Below are 22,054 nucleotides of genomic sequence, written 5' to 3' on the forward strand. Positions count from 1 at the left end.
GCTTCACCCTCTCCAGGACAAACCTGTCTGTTTTCCTAGAAGTCCATGGGATATTGAGTTCTCTTTTCCAACACTCAAAAGCTCAAAGACATCAATTCTAACCTCTTCCGTTTTGCTAACCCTTAACTCAGATTTAGGGAACTCTGGTGATGTAATCCACAGTGTACGGCTAACCAGCAGCTCCTCTAGAGAAGGATGGGCAGTCTGCTCCCATTAGAATGTACACCGCGGAAACCCTGTGGGCATTGCTGTGAGTCAGCACCCAACTGGACAGCAGGGAATTTGAGTTAACTCAAACTTAGCTTCCCCTTCTTCCTTCATACATGAAGGTAGCCAGCTGCACTTACGTGAGCTTTGTTACCCTTAGAAATCAGATGTCTCCTCACTCTACAGTTGCTACAGACATCTCAATGCCATTTATTCTCACTTCTTTGAAATTCTAGTGGTTAGGCAGGCTTGTTACTCTTTTTTTCTTTTCTTTTTCATTTCTATTCATTCGTTGTTGCACTTTTCTCCCTGCCCACCCCTCCCACCCCCCAATTTGTTCTTCTCTTTGAAAAGTAAAAGAAAAATTCTTTCATTGTTATACAATTCCTCCCACCAGGTGTACTCCACTGTGCAGCCTTCGTTCTGGACTCCTGTCATGACAATAATTCCTAATCATGTATCTCTTTTAAACAATTCTCTTCCTCATCTGTTTCAATGAAGTATACATAATTTATCCCATCTTTCTCAGTCTTCCTCCAACCCCGATATCAGTCTTATTTTACAACACTGGCACTATGCAGTATTTGTCCCTTTGTCATGGAGATATTTCACTCCTTCTACTCTTCTTATTAGGTGATGTTGAGTTGCAACTGACACACAGTGGGTTTCCAGAGGCTGTAAATTGCACAGGAGGAGATTGTCCATCTTTCTCCTGCACAGCAGTGGGTAGATTCAAACCATCTGCCTTTTGGTTGATAGTGCAACTTCTTACCTATTAGGCCACCAGATCTTGTTATTCATTGCCAGGGAAAGCATATGTAATGTACAGTGAAACCTGTGAGAACTGGAGTTGAACAGGACTGCCTTGTTTTCCCAGGTCTTCCATCTTTTCTGCCTTCCACAGGATGCAGACTTCCCACTTTTCTGTGGCTACTTTTAAATAGAGAATATTTGCATTTCCTCCTTGGACAGGTCCCCACCTTACATACATCCAGCTTTTGCAGATTTTGGTGTGTATATAAATATGTCTTTTAAAATGTTGGGACTTTTTTTTTAAAGTATCATCTCTTTCCTTTGTGACTGTATGTGTTCTATTCCTTTTCTAACATTAATCTTGGGAGATATATTCCTAGACACAGAAAAGCTGTGAAGAATGCCTAAGAAATACACTTGGGGATAAATGACAAAATGAGTAGATATTCTTTTCCTGGTAGGATAGTGAACCAAATAGCCTGTGTGACTCTCCCAACGGGAGCAAAGGTGAATACGATTTATAAAATATGTTGACTGTCTGCATAAAAAAGGAAGAGATCTGCAGTTCCAAATAAAGGGAGCATCAACAATTGCCTCAGGGCTGTGGCTGAAAATTATAATTTTCCCAAACTACTTTTAGTAACTTTATATGACTTTTATTGAATAATTTTATCTTGCAAAAAGTACGTGCTGAATTTTAGCAATCTGAAAACCCTTACTCAGTACCATAGTTTGCCTGGAGTGTTGAGAAAGATGTGGGGAGTGGGGTAGAGTTAACTTGAAGTAACAACAGAGAAAGGGCTTTAGGAAGAGACCTCAACTTTAGAAACATTAGGGGCATGCAAACTATGGCCAGCTTAACCAACCCTCTACCCTAGTGAATCTGCAGAGATTTTTTAACAAAATGCTTTTATTCCTAGTTTGTTTTTTTTTTAATGAAATGCATTGTTAGGCTGCCTGTATGAAATATGAAAAGGCATGTACATTCTTTAACTTTTTTTTCCCCACATAAGAGTCTACAGAAGTAGATAGGAAAGATCAGCTGCAATAAAGCAAAACAGAAACCAGTTTGAGAGGATGGGATACATAAAGAAAATCAGTTCTGGTCTCTGTGTTCTGTGCCGTAGGTGAAGGTTAGTAATCATCATAGTTGACGCTGGCTCCGTGCCTGAAGCTGTAAGGGTTACGGGGACCAATTGCTGCGTCTTCATCATAGTGACGGTGGTAGTACTCTCCGTAATAGTCGTGCCCGTTTCGGTTTCTGTTTTGCCAGTAGCTAACATCATCTTCAAATTTCTGTAAGGAAAGAGCATGGGTCAGGACACACACTCCGACAAGACCACATCTTACCTACAAGTTTCTCTGAGATAATTTTTTCTTTAATGATTGACAACTCTTACTAAGAATAACTCCTTGTGGTGGTAATTCTGTACACAGACGTCAGTACGACCCAGATAGAATGAATTTTTATAAAAGCTCTTTTTTTGTCCCAAAAGAATCATGTCCTTACCTTTGAAAATTGTCATACCAGTTCTCAATATGCTCTAGACTTAAACGTGTTTTTATTTTCCTTTTTGGCAAATAATACTGATATTTTTCATTTAATGAATACTTTAGCAAGTTGGCCCGAGTCATGAGCCCTGCCAACACCTTATCGTAGCCAAAGCACCTTGCTGTTCCATCTCTGCGTGCGTCACAGTGTAATCTCAACTCATGGCTGTTGGATTGATTGCGACTCACTGTGATCCTGCATCAGGTTTCCAAGGCTGCTAATCACAACGGGGGAGACTGCCCATCTCTCTCCTGCAAAGCTGTGAGTGAGTCTGAACCGCCAGAGGTGGGCGACATTTGGGTTAGGAGAGCAACAGGCTGCAAACTGCTCGACCAGAGCTCCCGGAATCACTTATTCGGCCCATAAAACCCAAATCCTGTGGCCAAAAAGTTGATTCTGGCTCCTGGTGACTCTCTCTGTAGGATAAAGTAGAATGGACCGACAGCTATAATCTTCACCTAAGCCAACTGTCCCACCTGCCTCCTGCCTCACAGCCTGTGGAATCCAACTATCAACCTTTCAGTTAGCAGATGGGCATTTAACCATTGCACCACCCCAAAACCAAAACCAAACCTCTGTCAGTTCTGACTCTTGGGGACCCTCCATTGAGTTTTCAAGGCTGTAAATCTTTACAGGAAGAGAACTCGTCCTTCCGTGGGGCAGCTGGTAGTTTGGAATCACTGACCAACAAGTAGCAGGCCAACACATAGCACACTGCGCTGCTCGGTTTCTTACATTACACACAAAATCAAAATTAAATTCACAGCTATTAATTCTGACTCCTGGTGACCTGTCCTCCATCAGTTTTCCAAGGCTGGAAATCTTTATGGGAGGAGATAGCCTGTCTTTATTCACTTATAGTAGGTACATAATAACTGTTAGTTGGAAAATCAGCCTCTGCATTAGCATGTTACAACTACAGGACACAGATTTTTTGTGATAACTTTTATATGTGTTGCTAAATAGCATGTGCATTTAGTCATTCCAGAAACACAAAGTGGGCACCGCATGTCAGAAGCTAGGCTAGGTGCCAGAGAGTCGCCAAAACTTAAGACACCTCCTGCCTTTGAGAAGTCTGCAGTAAGAGACCTGACAGATACAGTTAATTAAAAGGGAAGGAGAAAAACTGAAGATGAGTAAGGAATAAAGAATGACATTCAGGTTTATGGAGTGGCAACTTGTGTTTGCTGTGAACGCATTTTTAAAAGCAGAGATAAATCTTTCGGTGATGGTGAAGGTGTGCAGTGAATTTAGATTGGGATTCATACATGTGAATGCATTAACTTTTTTTAATGAATGAAGGAAAAAGGGATAAGGAGAGAGAATCCACACATGAGCCTACAAAACCAACCAGATTTGAGGCTGGCCAAAGCCCGGGCTCCTGACGGGCAGTGGACACCTGCATCCGAGTCTGTACCCCACCTGCTGTGTAGTACAGATTCCTTGACTCCACTCCACACCTCTGGCGTCACATTTTCTGATGACTGGCTCCTAGGAATCCGTCTCCTTGTTTTTAATAAGGTGAACATTCATGTGAGAATTTGGTGAGGCCAGCAGTTACTGCCTTGCATGCTGTTATTCTCAGGTGCCAGTGGCCGCCCACTTTGGATGAGAAGAACAGGAAAAGAATGGGCTAGCTTGTGCTGTGCTGATGGTTCAAATTCCTCACTTCCATTTGCTGACCTCGTGGTCTCTGTACTCATGCGAGCCCTCCCTCCATCACCTTGAAGAGAACACAGACTATCCAACCTTTCTGTTCTCACACTACATGAAAAATTATGTTTAGTAGTTTGTCATCTTATTCCTTGCCTTTTGTTATTCTGTAAGCTGCTTTGACATTGTGGCTAAAAATATGTTTCTGCCAACCTGAAGGCACTTGGTCCTAATCTATCAATGTAAAGGTACAGAGTTTGAATCCACCTGCTACTCTTCACGAGAAAGATGGGCAATCTTCTCATGTGAGATTTCCTGCCCCTGAAAGCCCACTGGAGGGTCAGCAATAGGTCACTTCTGACTCAACAGTCTATAACAACAACCACAACAGTATACAACACAACAGTATGTATCAGCAATGAATAAAGAAGGAGTACAAACTCATCTATAGGTGGTTGTTGTTGTTGAGTGTTGTCAAGTTGGCTTCTATTCATATTAACCAAACAACATACAACAGAACCAAACCCGGTGGATCCGGCACCATCTTCCCAGTCTCTGCTAAGCTCAAGTGGGGTCAGAAAGTAGGGGAAGGGGTCCTACAATTCCACTACCAAACAACCACGAGAATGATTTTTCTGCTTAAATATTTCTTCCAATCTTTCCTATGCCTTATTTTGTATTTGTTTTGCATTGTTGAAATCTTGGTATACATTTTAATAAACTATCTGGGGGGGAGAGAGAGAGAGATTGATAGGGAGAGAAAGATAGATAGATAGATAGATAGATAGATAGATAGATAGATAGATAGATAGATACACACACTTGGCAAAACTAAGGAAGTACTAGTTGCTACTTCCAGGGAGCTCTGGTGGCCCAGTGCATAAAGAGTTGTGCTGGTAACTCACAGGCAGGCAGTTTGAATCCAATGGGATGACAATGAGAGTGGGAGAGTAGTAATCAAGGAACATGGACCTAATTAGATATTCCACTGGACATACATTTACAGATGCACCACTGTTACCTATCAGTAAGTTTATGACTTGATTTTTCAATGAGATGATGCTGAAAGTGCTAGAAAATCAGTGCTCTCATGCTTCCTATGCATCTGAGAGCTGGACAATGAATAAGGATGCCAGATGAAGTCTTGATGCATTTGCTTTGTAGTGATGGAGAAGAGTACTGAATATCCTACGGCCTGCCAAAAGAATGAACTGGTGTGTGTTGGAAAAAGTGAAGCCTGAGTGTTCCTTGAAGGCAAGGATGGTAATGGTCTGTCTCTCATGCTTTGGGCATGTTGTTAGGAGAGGCTATTCCTTGGAAAGGGATATAATGCTTGGAAAAATGGAGGGTCAGCAAAAAAGAGGAAAACCCCCAAGAACACATATTGACATGGTGACTGCAGCAATGGGCTCAAATGTATCAGAGATGGTGAGGATGGCACAGGCTAGGGCAGATTTCAGATCTGTTCTTTACAGGCTAGGATTTGTATTTTATTCAAAAGCATGCAACAGCAATATGCATATGAGAATATTTTAACAAGACTCAAAACCCCTTAAGCATGTCCTTTGTTCCAGTATTCCCAGTGACAAGAATATAATTGTAAATAAAGAAGAAGCTTCACACATCAATACAAAAATAATAGCACCTATCTTTTGGGCTGTGACTGTTAAGTAAGTTGATTCACAGAATTGCTTAGAATCATGCCTGGCACAGAGTTTGGTTATATGGATTTAATTATTTGAACAAGAAAAAGAAATTATATTTGAATTAGCAAAAAATACGATGACAGGGAATGAGAAGGACATTGTAATATATCTGCATGATTTAGTTTTATACAGTCATTGAAAAGGATGTTTCTAAAGAGTGTAATCTTTTTTGCCCACTGCAGTATTTTGTATGCACTCTCCATTCCCAGAGCGAACACTGTGCCCATTTGGAAAAATGCTTCCAGCTCATCAGTCAGAGATGCTGCCCACAAAACATTCCTCTAACCCCTGGCTGAACGGGTCCAGATTTTCTGCGTCTCTGATTCTTATGCACACCTCTATTAACAAGCACTAATCCATCCTTGTCAGTCATTCTATGATTCTGTGCCACAGAACCTGTGATTTTAACTCCTGTTAGGCTAGTTTCCTGTGCCTCTGCCTTAACTTGCCCCTGGACCCCAGGTGGGAGTGTGACTAAACTCAATAAATTTGTCCATTAGAACTATGTAGGTGCATGAACGAAAAATTATCTTCCCTCAAATGCAGTGGCAAATTTCCTGTGAAAGCCTGACTTCTTTCAAAAGGCATTTCCTCTCTTTCCCTTTTCCTCATAGATCTTTGCTCTAGTGTTTCTGACCTTCTCATGGGTGAAAATGGGAGTATTTGGGGGAGAGCATGAGTTATTTTGAGGACAATGAGGTAAAATTGGGTGCTTCACATTGTTTTCTTGTTTCGGTTTTTTATCATTTCTTCCATTTTCAGTAATTTCCTGTGTAACTAACTGCAGCAATATTCATAGTTATCTTTCTTAATTGTGATTTTGACAAAGGTTTACAGAAAAGTTGGATTTTCTTTCATTCATTGTTGCATAATTTCCTCCCTTTCACCCCCTTCCCCCGTCCACTTTACTATGCACCTCTTATTCTCAACTGTTGTCATACAATTAATGCCTAATCATATATTCCCTTTAAACAGTTATTTCCTTCATCTGTTTCAATGCAATATTCATTATTTATCTCCTCTTTTCTTAGTTTCTTGCAACTCCCTGTCAGTCCTGTTTTATAACAGTAGCATTATGCAGTATTTGTCCTTTTGTGACTGACATATTTCACTCAGCATAATGTCCTCCAGGGTCACTCAGGTTATGTAATATTTTATGAGTTCCCTGGTCTTCAGTGCTGCACAGAATCCCATTGTTTGAATATACAATTTTTTTCTGTCCTTTCATTTGCTGATGAGCATTTGGTTTCCTTCCATCTCTTTGTGTGGTGAATAAAGCAGCACTAAACATGGATATGCATTTCACAGTGTTTTCAATAGCTTCATAGGGTCGCTGTGAGTCGCCTGTGACTCAAAGGCACTTAACAACAATAACATCAACATAGAGAGAGAGAGAGAGATCAGCTGGCCCAGTGGACAGAAAGCGATGCTACCAAGCCAAAGGTGGGTGACTTTTAATCTGCAGCCCTTGGGCCTATCTTTCATTGATTTTGTTCAGACATTCCTCTAGGTCGTATAGCCCTGGTGTACAAGTTGCCGTACAGCGGTCACTTGTGGTTGCTGTGAGGCTGAACACTGGGACACTGATGTGTCAAATGCATTAATGGTTGGTTAACCAGTGCGGACAGAGAGTGGGGTGGAGCTCCCCAATTAAAACAAGCTTGGAAGGAGGAGTAGCATCCACTTCTGTAATAGCTTGCCTCCGGAAACCGTACGAACCTGGAGAGAGGATGAAAGGCACCCAAGCGTCGAGGACTCTCCTTCATAGGGTCGCTATGAGTCGCCTGCAACTCGACGGCACTTAACAACAACAACAACAACAACAACAACAACAATTTTTTCAGCAGCAGCCAGGCCTTTCTTCCAAGGTAGCTCCAGGAGGCTTCAAACCCCCAGCCTTTCAGGTTAGCAGATGAGCATGTTAACCCTTTGTACCACCCAGGGACTCCTGAGTAAACCCAGGTCCAAGTCATTTTGGCCTGTGCCCCCTCTGCAATTTTGCCCTCCAGACATGTCCTCACTGGAGAGCTCTGATCAGAGCTGAGTGTGATGGAGAAAAATCTCTGCTGACATCCTTCCAGTGCTGACTATGTCATCCAATCCCTTGATAACACCTGGCATATTGTTGTTGTTGTTAAGTGCCATTGAGTTGAGTACAACTCATAGAAACCCTACAAACAACATATCTGAACCATATCCTTTACTGTACCATCCGTATCATCTCGAATATACTTGATTCATTGCTGCAGTCACTGTGTCAGTCCATCTCATTGAAGCTTTTTCTCTCTCCCTGACCCTCTACCTCTCCAAGCATGATAGCCTTTTCCAAGGAAAGCGCACTCTAGCTGCACTTCTACAAGACTTAGCTGTTCTTTTGGCCGTCTGTGGGACACCCAGCACTCTTCTCCAACACCACAGCTCAAAGCATCGATCTTTCTTCTGTCATCCTTATTCACTGTCCAGCTCTCAGTCATAGCAGGTGACTGAAAAGACCATGGCTTGGTCAAGCACACACACCTTAAGTCTTTAAGCTGGCATCACTGTTCTTCAAGTCCCTGCCAGCAGCCTTTCCCAATGCAATGCATCTTTTTATTTCTTGACTGCTGATATCGATGATGTTGACTACAGATCCAAGCAAAATGAAATCATTGACAACTTTAATCTTTCTCCATCCATCGCAATGTTGCCTAAGGGCCCAGTGGTAAAGATCTAGGTTTTCTCAATGTTAAGATGTAATCCATACTGCAGGTTGTAGTCTTTGATCTTCTCCTTTGCTTCCAGTCCTCATCACTTTCAGGAAGTATTCTGGAATTCCCATTCTCTTTAAAGTTAGCTATAGTTTGTAGAGATCCATATTTCTTCCCATTCCAAAAAAAAGGTGACCCAACAGAGTGTAGAAATTATCATACAATATCACTCATATTACACACTAGCAAAATCTGCTGAAGATTATCCATAAGTGACTGGAACAGTACATTGACAGAGAACTACCAGAAATACAAGATGGGTTTAGAAAAGCCTGTGGCACTAGAGATATTATCACCAATGTCAGATGGATCTTGGCAGAAAGCAGAGTTCCAGAGTGTGTGTGTGTGTGTGTGTGTGTGTGTGCATTTCATTGACAATGTAAAGGCATTTGACTCTGTGGATCACAACAAATTGTGGTCAACCTTGAGGAAAATGGAAATCCGAGAACCTTTGATTGTGCTTATGCAAAACCTATACTTAGACCAGGAAGCAATCCTCAGAACAGGAACAGGGTAACACTACATGATTCAAAATGAAGAAGGAAGTGTGTCAGGGATGTATCCTGTCTCCATACCTTTTCAATCTATATGTAGACAGATCATTCAGGATGCTGGGCTTTATGAGAAGGAATATGGCATCAGGATTGGAGACTCATCAACAATCCACATAATGCAGTTGATACAACCCTGCTTGCTGACACTGAGGTGGACCTGAAGCACTTGCTACAGAAGGTCAAGGACTGTAGTCTTCAATCAATATTGACTGAAGCTCAACATCAAGAAAACAAAGATTCTGATTATTGGCAGCACCATGATGGATGGAGAAGAGATTGAGGTCATTAACAGTTACAGCTTCCTCAGCTCCACAATTAACACTCTTGACACCAACATCAGGAAATAAAAAAACGGATTGCATTAGGTAAATCTGCTATCAAGGACCTTTCCACAATACTGAAGAGCAATGATGTCAGTCTATAGACTAAGATGAGCCTGATCCAGGCCACAGTCTTCACAATTACTTGCTATTTATCAGAGACCTGGACAATGACTAAGGAAGACAGAAGCATCTATGCTTTTGAACTGTAGTGCTGGAGAAGAGTCCTGAACATACCATGAACCACCAAGAAAACAAATAGGTCTGTCCTGGAGAAAGTGAAACCGAGTTTCTCTTTGGAGGCTAGAATTTTGAAGCTTCGTCTTACATATTTTGGGCATTTGGCCAGGAGAGACCAATCTTTGCAGAAGGACATCATGCTTGTAAGGGCAGAGAGACAGCGCAGGAGAGGAAGACCATGGATGAGATGGATTGATACCTTGACTAGGGCAATGGTGGTGGGTATGTTGAAGTCAGCGAGATTGGCTCAGGACAGGGCAGATTTTAGAGCTATTGTACAAAGGGTTGCTATGAGTCATAGGTGACTTGACAGCACATAACAACAACAACAACAATAGTTTGTTATGCTCCACACAGTCAAATTCTTTGGCATAGTCAATAAAAAACTATAGACATTCTTCTGGTATTCTCTGCTTTCAGCCAGGATTCACCCAGCATTAGCAATGATATCTCTGATGCCACAGCCTCTTCTAAACTCAACATGAACTTCTGAGAGTTCTCTGTCAATATACTGTTTCAGCCATTTTTGGATGATCTGCAATATTTTACCTGCATGTGATACTAATGAAAATGATAATTTCCACATTCTTTCAAATCATCATTTTTAGGAATGGGAATAAATAAGGATATCTTCCAGTAACTTGGCCACATAGCTGTCTTCCAAGTTTCCTGGCACAGACTGCTGGGTACGTTCAGAACTGTATCTGTTAGTTGAACACGTCAACTGATAATCCCTTAGTTCATGTGGCCTTATTTTTTTTCTAATAACTTCAATGCAGTTTGGACTTCTTCCCTCATTACCATTGGCTCTTGATCATATGCTCCTTCCTGAAATATTTTGGTACCAATCAATTCTTTTTGGTACAGTGATGCTTTGCACTCCTCTCTTCTTTTCATAATTCCTGGATCCTTCAAGATTTTGCCTATAGTATCTCTCAGTATTGAAACTCAAGGCTTGAATTTGTTTTTCAGATCTTTCAGCTTGAGAAATTCTGAGGGGATTATTCCCTTTTTATTCTTCAGCTCCACTCTTTGCAGATTCCATTATAATACTTAGATTTGTCTTCTCAAGCTGCACTTTGAAATCTTCTGTTCATCTCTTCTACTTCAACATCTCTTCCTTTTGTTTTGACTTCTTGACAATCTACTGCCATTTTCAGTCCTCTGATATCCATGTTGGCCTTTTATTTCTCCTCTCTCTATGTAATGACATTATGCTTTCATCAAGGATTATTTTTTTTTATCATCCCACATCTCCTCTGGTCTCTTGTCATTGATGTTCAGTGCTTAAATCAATTCTTCAGATGATTTTTTAACTCTGGTGGGATAGACTTAAGGTCATGGTTTGGTTCTTGTTGGACTTGTTTTCATTTTTTTAACTTCAAATTGATGATCTATTCCATAATCAGTGACTGTCTCATTTTGTCTGCTGATATTGAGCTTCTCCAACAATAATTTCTACAGATGCAGCCAATCTGATTCATATGAAGCCCATCAGATGAGAGGGACATGTGTAAAGTCACTTTTTTATTTTTTTAAAAAAGTATTTGCAATGGATGGTTCATTGAATGCACCAAATTCATTCATTCCAAGTCCAGCCTCATTTCTGTCATCAAATCCATAATTCCCTACTGTCGTTCCTTCTACTTTATTTCTAACTTTGAATTCCAGTCACCAATTACTGTTAATGTATGTTGACTACATGTTTCTGAAAAGTTGGTAGAATTCTTCAATCTCCTCATCTTTGCCCTTTGCAGTATTAACAGGTCTTCCTTGTATATGTATGAATAATATACTATCCCTCACAGCATTGTTCTTCAGGCTAGATTTTACAACGGCCTTTTGAACTATGACTGCAACACCATTCTTCTATTTTTCATTCCCAGCATAATAGATCATATCACACTGTCTAATTCAAACTGGCCAATGCCAGTGCATTTCAACTTGAAATGAACGTCTATCTTTGTATGTTCTACTTCATTTGCCATCATGTCATCTAAGATTCAAAGTGACACTAACTAAGAAGAACCGATCTCAACCTTGCCTTATACAGCCCATCCTCATCCTCACCAGCTTTGATATGTTAAGGCCTCTGTACAGTCACTGTGTCAGTCTATCTTGTTGAGGGTCTTCCTTTCTTTCTCTAACTCCATCTTTTCCAGCCTGATGTCTTTTCCAAGGATTGACCCATCCTGATACACCCAAAATATATGAGGCGAAGTTTTCCCATCCTTGCCTCTAAGGAGCGTCGTGTTTGAACTTGGCACATAGGGAGGAAGTAAATGTTTTCTGACAAATCACGAAGCCTACATTTTCAGCATCTCATAGTCATTCCTCGGCCCCCACCACACAGCCCAGCAGGAAGTCAGACTTCCCACAGGAAAGAACCCCTACCGTTTCATCGAATCCCATGTAGAGGAACTGCTGGTACCACTGTTGCACCTCTGGCCGAGACCGGTCCCACAGCTGCCGTTTCTGGCGTTTGAGGCTGCCCAGGAAATCTTTTGCTTTGTTCTCTTCAACAGCTACTGTAGTCTTCAATGGAGCAGATGCTGAAACAACAATTCCCCATCCCCAAAGCACAAAGAATGATTACTGTTTGCTTACTGGTATGAATCACTGTTACATATCCCACTCTTGCTATCCATTAAGTTCTGACTCAGTTTAGCCTTAGCATGGGGTGCCTAAAATACAGCCTCAAGGTATCAGTTTTCCCAGTTTCTTTTAGTAGGCTTTCCTTATTGTTGTTGTTGTTGTTGATGTTAGGTCCCACTGAGTCCACTACAACTCATAGCAACCCCATGAACACAGATCAGAACCTTGCCCTCTCCTGCACCTGTCCTTTTGATCTCTGCTATATCCAGCCTATTGTTGCAGTTAACTCTTTGAATCCATCTCATTGAAGGTCTTCCTCTCTTTCACTAGCTCCAGGCATGATGTCTTTTCCCAAGAGGTGGGCACTCCGAACAACATGCCCAAGGTATGTTCACCATCCTTGTCTCTAAAGAGCACCTTGCTTTCACTTCCTTCATCACTGACTTGTTTGTTCTTCGGGCAGTCCATGGGATATGCGGGACTCTTTTCCAACACCACAATTCAAAGACATCCATTCTTCTTTGGCCTTCTTTATTCACTGTCCAACTTCCAGATGCATGAAAATATCATAGCTTAGATCATGCACATCTTAGTCTTTAAACAGATACCTTTGCTCTTTTGCACTTTAAAAAGGTCCTTGGCAGCAGATTTGCCCAACACACAGGCTAAGATTAAACTTCTAGGCCCCAGAGAAAAGCAGCTCATTTACCATGCTCTGACCCCAGCCCTCACTCAAGAAACTGTGGCTTATCTGTTACCATCGAGTTGATCCTAACCTATAGCAATCCCATTTGTTGCAAAACAAAACCAGTTCTACAGGATTTCCACCTTTCAGAAGGAGACTTCTAGGTCTTCCATGGTATCTCTGAGCAGGTGCAAACTTCTCACTAGTTGAATGCCTAACCACTCATACCATCATGAATTCCTGAGTAATGACTTGTTATATGCCATTGAGTCATTTGCAACTCATAGCAACCCTATGTACAACAGTCCTATGCCTTGCTCTATCCTGAGCCAACTTATCATCTCTGACACACCTACCCACATTACCCCAGTCACTGCTTCAGTCCATCTCATCAAGGGTCTACCTCTGTTGCACCGTCCTTCCACCCATAATGTCCCTCTCCAAAGACTGGTCTCTCCTTATAACATGCCCAAAATATGTCAGACAAAGCTTCAGAACCCTTGCCTTCAAGGAGCAACCTGGTTTCACCCTCTCCAGGACAAACCAGTTGGTTCTCCTAGCAGTCCATTCAATACTTTTCTCCAGCACCACAGCTCAAAGGCGCCAATTTTCCTTCTATCATCCCTAGTCATTTTCCAGATTTCTGATGTGTAGCAAGTAATTGCAAAGACCATGGCCTGAATTGGGGGCACTTTGGTCTCCAGAATGGCATCGCTGCTCTTCAGTACTCTGGAGAATTAAAATAGTACAATGAGCATATGTGAAGTTATGTCCACCATATATTACAAATGAATGTGTCTGCTTGGAAGACAAAGTAAAACACTAACACACTGGAATGATAGGCCCTGAAATGGTGGATACTAGGTCAGTCTGGTGACAGGGTCACATTCTCACATCAGTTTGCTAAAACACACAGTACCACCTAACATCACCGCCTATGGGCCTCACAGTCTGATCACTGATGATTTCAGTCAATGATGGCATCTTGAACGGTTCTGACTCTGCTCCTTCAACAACTTCCCATCGCGGCTTCACTTGTTTAGAATGTGCCTCTTCTGCAAGATGCCCTTTGTAGAAGCAGTTACCCCCACTTCTCCTCATCTGTGCCACCACGCTGCCCCTTCTGCCTTTGCCCTCCCACTCCCTGTCTCAGTGCTAAGAAGAACAAGTTAATGTGAGTCAAATGTCTGGTGTATGTGCAGATGACATCAAGAAATATTAATAGAATTTGATTTTGCTACTTTGGGTCCATCTGAGTATTTTCTTAAGGGCAAGTCACAATGTTTCGTACACAATGGGGGAGCTCTGCTGGCATAATCAGTAGGGGGTTCGCTGCTGACCCAAAGGCAGTGCATCTCTTGTAGTTCAAATCCACCAGTGGCTCCAAAGGGGAAAGATGTGCAATCTCCTTCCATGCCATTTCCAGCCTCAGAGACCTAATGAGAGGTCAGCTACGTGCCAGGTCCAATTCAGTGGCAATGAGGAGAAGGTCCACATGGATAGTAGGTACTCAATGTGTATTGCTGGCTTGGATAAAATCCAGATTATCTCAACTGTATGTTCTCTGCCTAAATTTAGTAGGCTTCAGTAGCCTGGACCTCTGAGATTGTCTAGTCACGTGTGGGCATCTTAGTGAGGTGGGCCTTCCCTACAGTCTCAGATGTGCACGTACCAGGGGCCCATGAATGCTGGGCATGCTGGGAACAATGTGAGAAGACTGATAATAGGAGTGGGAGCTCCCCTAGAAACTCCACTGCTGGGAGACAAATATGGGGTTGACTGGAAGGTGCAGAGAAGCACGTGCTCTAGGGCCCTTTTACAGCTTTCAGCCTATTGCATTAGAGTAAGCTCTCATTCATGGCACTCCTATATTAGAGTAGATTTGTGCTTCATGGGGCTTTCTTACCCCCTTTTTTTCTAATCTTAACCGAAGGTTGAAAATTCACAAACCATACTGCCTTTTCATATAATCAATCATTCATAGACAGTTTGTTTTGTAACATCAATTACCATTTATTTACTTGGATCCACAATCAGCACCAATGCTAGGAGCAGTCAGTACATCAAAAGACATGTTGCATTGGGAAAATCTCCTATTAAGAACCTCTTTGAAGTGCTAAAGAGCAAGGACATCAGTTTAAAGACTATGGTACACCTGATCCAAGCATTGGTATTTTATTGTTTCTTATGCATCTGAGTATCGGACATGTATAAAGAAGAAAGAAGAAGAATCAATGCCTTTGAATTGTGGTGCTGGCAAAAAATGTTGAATTTACTCGATGTTGCCAAAAAAAACAAATCTGTCTTGAAGAAGTGCAATCAGGGCTCTCTCTGTGGGCAAATATTTTCAGGAGGGGCTAGTCCTGGGAAAGATGTCATGCTGGGAAGGGTAGAAGGTTGATGAAGGGGAGTAGGAGACACCAGGAAAGGATCTGAGATCATCACTGTAACAGTGCTGGAGAATGGGGCAGGCTAGAGAAAGGTTCCATCTGTTATCCATAGTACTGCTGTTAGTTGTAATCGACAGCATCTAATAGCAACTATGTGATTAAATAATTATAATGTCTAGTCAACCTCCATGGAGTTTTCAGTAAATGATTTTTCCATTTTTTCAGAAGTAGACTGGTCACCAGACTTTTCTTCCAAGGAGTCTCCAAGTGGCCTTGAACTTTCAAATTTTAGTTGAACTTGAGTATGTTAACAGCTTGCACTATTCACTGGCCTAGCCTACTATAATTCCTCATTGAGGAGAGAAAAGAATAAATTATTCAAATGTTCATGTCATAAAAACAGTAAAATAGTTACATGACATCTTAATTTTATGGATGAAGTTGAAAGTTCAGAGAGGGAAAATAACTGTCCAAATGCAGCACATCAGATTTAATTGATAACCCAGGCCATGGTCTTCTCAGCTACCTGTTATGCTAAAAAGGGTTGGACAATGACTGAGAATGACTGACGAAGAACAGATGCTTTTGAGTTGTGGTGCTGCAGAAGGGTCTTGAACATACCACTGACCACCAAGAAAACAAACTGGTCTGTCTTGGAGAGGGTTTTTCCTTGGAGGCTAGGACTTTGAAGCTCCGCCTCATTTATTTTGGGCACATGGCCAGGAGAGATGAGCCCTTGGAGAAGGACATTATGTCTGGAGGAGTGGATCGACAGTGCAGGAGAGGGAGACCCAGGGTAAGATGGATTGATATAGTAACTAGGGCGATGGGGGTTGGTGTGTCGGGGTTAGTGAAACTGGCTCAGGACAGGGAAGGATTCCAAGCTGCTATACATAAGGTCACTATTCATCGCAGGCAACTCAACCAATAATATTCTATGACAGGTTTGGAAGCAGGAGTGGCATCCACTTCCTAAACAACTGGCCTCCAGAAACTCTATGAACTGATAAATGTCTATAGTTGTAGAGGGGCTTTAGGCCTTTTGTTCATTGGTTCGCTATGAGTTGTGCTTGACTCGAAGGCAATCAACAGCAACAGTGTGCCTGATTAGAACTGTCCTGGAGTTTATACTGTGTGGCTCTTAGAGTCTCCTGGGCCTCCAGTGTCCTAGTGGTAAGAGACGTGCACTGCCCACCAAAGAGCACATAACAACAGACCCTCCTGGTGCTGTCTTTTGCTTCCTACCACATTTATCTTAAAAGGATTTTGTACTTCAGTCATTAGTAGAAAAAAGATTTTTCCACCTCACTCCCTTATCCCTGTGATTACTTGAATATAGAGTTCCACAATGGCACCATTCCCTGATTACAGCGTGAGGTTTCATGTACTACAGAAGATAGCCTCTAAATTTAGATATGTGCATGTCTGGTGGTTCTAAAATAAACAGCACTCAATTAACACCACGACATTGTTTCTTTTCTTTTTGAGTCCACACAAAGCATCCAGAAAAACAATCTTCAAACATTTACCAGCAACAATATTTATCTAATGAAACACTTCACCACTTACAGAATAAGCCCTTCAGACCTGCTAACCTTTTAAGGAGTAAACACATCTGAGCTGCCAAGTACAGACTCTAGCGAGCACATTCAACACGGCCATTTCATTTTAATCTGGTTAGGAATGCAACCTTTATCTGCTGGGGTTCTGTTTACCTTCTCGTTTTTGAAGCATCATCTTGAGTTTATTTCCACTTATACCACCTAAACGAATGAAAATAAAAATCAGTTTCAGAGTAGCAATGAAGCTTTTCATTTCTCAAATACATGAAACAGAGTTGGAAGAAAGAACTGCATGTCCTCGCTCTTAAATTGACAATCTGGTGATAGAGCAGAGGGCAACTCATGTTAAAAGGCTGGGTTTCTTTAGCACTCCCCATCGCTTGTAATTGCATCAGAGATGAGGTCACTGTTGGCATGGGAATCCTTTCCCATCATTCGTTCCTCATCCTCATGTTCATACTCCATGATCTTGCCCCTTCCCTTCTAGCCAAGGTAGCAGTGTATCACTGAATCATTAATAGAGACCTCCTAATAGTATGTAATGTTTGTTGTATTACCTATCATATAAACAAAGCAAATCTCTGGGCTGCCTGTGGCTAATTCTGGTTACCATGACCCTGACTGACCAAAGGCAATACTGAGTCGTTCCCAATGAAAAGTGACATCATTCATTTAGCCTTTTTGTAATATGAAGATGATCACCCATGTATTCTGTTTACCTCTCAGCCAACTTTCCTTTTTTTCATGGTTTAATGGGCTTAATGTTGTTGGCTCCTGTAAAGTTGACCTTGGTCTCCTGGTGATCACATGCAATTACGACCAATGAGATTATTACTGGCTCCTTTTCCAGAAGTAGATTGACAAGTCTTTCTTCCTAGCCTACCTTAACATAGAAGTTCCACTGAAATCTGTTCAACATCATAGCAACATGCAAACCCCCTACTGATAGGCAAATAGAAGTGAACTAGCCAGAAAAAAAAACCCAGTCTCTCTCAGAGAAGGCAAAATTTTACCACTCAAACATGACTGGCCCCTGTTGTTGTTGTTATGTGCTGTTGAGTTGCTTGTGACTCATAGCGACCCTATGCACAACAGCCCTAAACTCTGCTCTGTCCTGTGCCAATTGCACTGTCTCTGACACTCCCATCCCGATTATCCCAGTCGCTGAATCAATCCACCTCATAGAGGGCCTTCCCCTCCTGCGCTGTCCCTCCACCCTCCCAAGCATGATGTCCTTCTCCAAGGACCTGTCTCTCCTTACAACATGTCCAAAGTATGTCAGTCGGAGCCTTGGAATCCTTGCCTCCAAGGAGCCACCCGGTTTAACCCTTTCCAGGACGAATCTGTTTGTTTTCCTAGCAGTTCATGGTACTCTTAATACTCTTCTCCAGCACCACAGCTCAAAGGCATCAATTCTCCTTCTATCCTCCTTGGTCATTGTTCAACTCTCTGATGCATAACAAGTGATGGTGTAGACCATGCCCTGTATCAGATGTATCTTGGTCTCCAGAGAGACACCATTGCTCTTCAGTACTTTGGAGAGGTCCCTAACAGCAGACTTTCCCATGGCAATGGGAAATTTCCTGGATACTGGTGCTAAGAGTGTTGACTGTGGAGCCAAGCAAACTAAAGTTGTGAACAATCTCAATCTCTTCACCATCCATCCTGATGCTGCCAATTGGCCCAGTGGTTAGAGTCTTTGTCTTCTTGACATTGAGCCTCAGTCCATATTGTAGGCTGCAGTCCTTGACCCTCTGCAGCAGGTGTTTCAGGTCCTCCTCAGTTTCCGCAAGCAGGGTTGTGTCATCTGCATAACGCAGATTGTTGATAAATCATCCACCAATCTTGACCCCACATTTCTCCTCATAGAGCCCAGCCTCCCGGATAATCTGTTCTGCATACAGGTTGAAAAGGTATGGAGATAGGATGCATCCCTGGTGTACGCCCTTCCCAATTTTGAACCATGCAGTGTTTCCTTGCTCTGTTCTGACGACTCCCTCCTGGTCCAAGTATAGGTTTCACATTAGAACGATCAAGTGTTCTGGGATTCCCATTCTTCTCAGAGTCAGCCACAGTTTGTTATGATCCACACAGTCAAACGCCTTTGCATAGTCAATGAAACACAGATAGACATTCCCTGGTATTCTCTTCTTTCAGCTAAGATCCATCTAACATCAGCTACAATATCCTTAGTACCAGAACCCCTTCTAAACCCAGCCTGGACTTCTGGCAGTTCTCTGCTGATGTGCTGTTCCAGTCATAGGTCCAGTTGGAAACAGGGTCGTTAGGATGTAATTAGTTCAGGATTTTGATGTTATATTATACTAGAATTAGGGTGGGTGTTAAATTCAGTGATTGCTGTCTTTACAGGAAGAAAAGAGGATACAGACAAGGCCAAAGGAAGACAGAGCTAGAAAGAGACTGGTGTTAGGCTTTCACAAACTAGAGAAACCCTGGGGCTACCAGGAGGTGGGAAGAGCTGAGGAAGGAATGACTCTTCCCAAGAGCCTTCAAAGGGAGCATGACCTTGTCAATACCTTGATTTTGAAGTAAAACTCTAGAACGCTAAAAGAATAATTTTCTATTACTTTAAGCTATCTGGCTTGGTTGGTTTAACCCAATCAAATTTTGTCAGGGTCCATACTGGATTCCGCAGTGACAGGGTAAAGACCACTTTGCTGTTGTTGGTGGTGTGTATAGTCAAGTGAGAACCGATCCATAGCTGACTTCCTGCAGGGTGGTAGAGCCAGTAAATCACATGGGAGGAGACTGTCCCTTTTCTTCCCACGTAGGCACTGGTGGATTTGAACTGTCTGCCTATGAGTTGGCAGTGCAACTCATTCCACTAGGCCACCACAGCTCCCCTAAAACAGCATTACTGGTCCTTATTTACCAATCAAGGAGCTCTGATGGCCTATTCCATACATAAGGAGTTGCACTGATAACCCAAGCGGTGGGGGGGGGGGTCCTTCTCTTGTGGCCCAAATCCACCCGCGACTCCGAGGCAGAAATGAGCAATGTCCTCCATGCAATTTACAGCCTCTTCCAAAATCCTGCTGGAGGGTCAGCTATGAGCGGATTTGTATTCAAAAGCAATGAGTTTAAGTTATTTACTAATCTGTAGGAGTAAGGTCACATTTGTTTAGCTATTTCAAAGCTTCTGCTTTTCGATATGGCTGACATTTGACTCTTCCAAATCTAAAGCACCATAAGGATAAATATTGTATAAGACCATTATTGTAGAATGAGTATAAGGATCCAGGAGGGGTGGGAGAGGCTTGAAGCAAAGGGATGTGGATGTGCAGAGGGAAGAAGGGATTAATCATTGGGTTGTACAATTTGATGGGGGGAGGGTGAGGGAAATTGAAAGAATTTGTTCAAATTCATATTTAAATTTTGTGAGTAAACTAGTAGAAAAAGAAATTTAAAACAAACAAACAAAAACTGTTTTTCAAATGTGCAGTCCGTGGCAGACAGGGGAGAGGACCCCAGTAAGCAAAGTAAATTCAGGCTGTTTGTGCTTCTTTACTCATCTCTAGTGAACTGTTTAACCACATCTAGATTAGTAAGTAAGCCCGTGTTCACTATGTTTGCTGGGTAATTTGATCCTGGTTATGTCCACTGTAGGAAACTAATAATACACATGGGTAATCACACACACACGTGCTTCACTATTCTGGACTCTGAAAAATTTCTTTCATGTTCACATGGAGTGCTCTGCTGACAAAGTCCACAGGAAGTTGTGTTGTTAACCCAAAATCGATACGTCAGTCAACTCCTCCCCTGCAACTTACAGCAGCGGAAACCAGAGGAGCAGTTATGAGTCAGTTCCAACTTAATGGCTATGAGGGGGGTTTAGTATCGACTGTAAATAGAGTGGGTTTTCCTCCCAAAAGAGCAAAATGGAAGAAAAGAACCAATGTTTATTTAACTTACATAATGTTTATGTTGGGCATTATTCTAAGATTTTTTTCTGATTTATTTAACCTTCACAATGTCATTATAGCTACTCCTATTTTACAGCTGAGAAAACTAAAGCACAGGAATTAAGGAAAATTTTTTAAGATCAACTAGCCAGCTAATGGTGGAGCTGGGGTTTGAACCCCAGCTGACAGAAGATGATAGAAGAAGAACTGATGCCTTAGAGCTGTGGTACTAGAGAAGAGAACATGCCATGGACTGCCTGGAGAACAAACAGGTTTATCCTGGAGAGGGAAAAACTAGGCTGCTCCTTGGAGGCAATGATTCTGAAGCTCGGTCTCATGCATAACAACAACAGCAGCCCGGTGGAAAGCCCCTGCTTCTTTTTTCTTTTCCCCAATTTCTTTTTTTTTTTTAATTATTTTCAATGAAAAGTTACAGAGATTTTGAATTTCCATTCATTCATTGTTGCACTTTTCTCTTCGCCCACCCCACCCCCACCCCCAGTGGAGAGCCCCTGTTTCTCACCACTCAGCTCACTATCCTCCAGGCAGAAACACTACTGTGACACAGAATCAAACAACTCCCTATCCCACTTGTAGCAAGACCCACCTCATTCTGACTCTATAAGAATTACCTCTGCCTTATCTGATACAAAATCAGAATTTAGGTCTCCCTCTGAGCTGGTCTACATGGGAGAAAGTTAAATGAATTCACATCAAATGTCTTTGTGTTTGTTGGTTTTTCTTCTTTTCTTATTCTTGGGGTTGGGTGAGGAAACAAAAATTTGTAAATATAGTTCTTCCAAAAATGTTTTCAACAATTAATTTTCATCATCAATACTAAATTTCACTTTGATTAATAAGTGGGATGAAATACCGAGAACATTTCATTCACCTTTGTTCGTTGTTACATGCAGTTAAGCCAATTTTGGCTCAGGGTCACTCCACGTGTTAGAGAGCTGATCTGCCCAGTGAGGTTTCCTTGGTTGTAATCTTTACAGGAAGTATTAAAAGAAGATGGAAAGAATATACTGAGTCACTGGCTCAAAAGGAATTTGCAGACACAGAAGAATTTAATGAAACAACATATGAGCAAGAGCCTATGGTGATGAAGGAAGAAGTTCAAGCTGCTTTGAAGGAAATGGCAAAAAATAAGGCCCCAGGAAT

At 41.9% G+C, this 22,054-nt stretch overlaps 1 protein-coding gene across 1 annotated transcript in view; it reads right to left on the minus strand.

Moving 5' to 3' along the window:
• Positions 1-2,094: 2,094 nt before the first annotated feature.
• The window catches only part of LOC102876281 (chromosome unknown open reading frame, human C2orf40), a 31,485-nt gene continuing 11,525 nt past the window's right edge, over positions 2,095-22,054 (minus strand). Inside the window, exons 2-4 of the mRNA XM_006883836.1 lie at positions 17,118-17,165; positions 12,127-12,284; positions 2,095-2,256 (exon numbers count right to left, since the gene is read on the minus strand). Coding sequence (XP_006883898.1) covers positions 2,095-2,256; positions 12,127-12,284; positions 17,118-17,165 — 368 coding nt within the window. The remainder of the gene's footprint in view (positions 2,257-12,126; positions 12,285-17,117; positions 17,166-22,054) is intronic.

This window comes from Elephantulus edwardii, unplaced genomic scaffold (assembly GCF_000299155.1).
Source record: "Elephantulus edwardii isolate Elephantulus edwardi_28Jun2011 unplaced genomic scaffold, EleEdw1.0 scaffold00030, whole genome shotgun sequence".
NCBI lineage: Eukaryota > Metazoa > Chordata > Mammalia > Macroscelidea > Macroscelididae > Elephantulus > Elephantulus edwardii.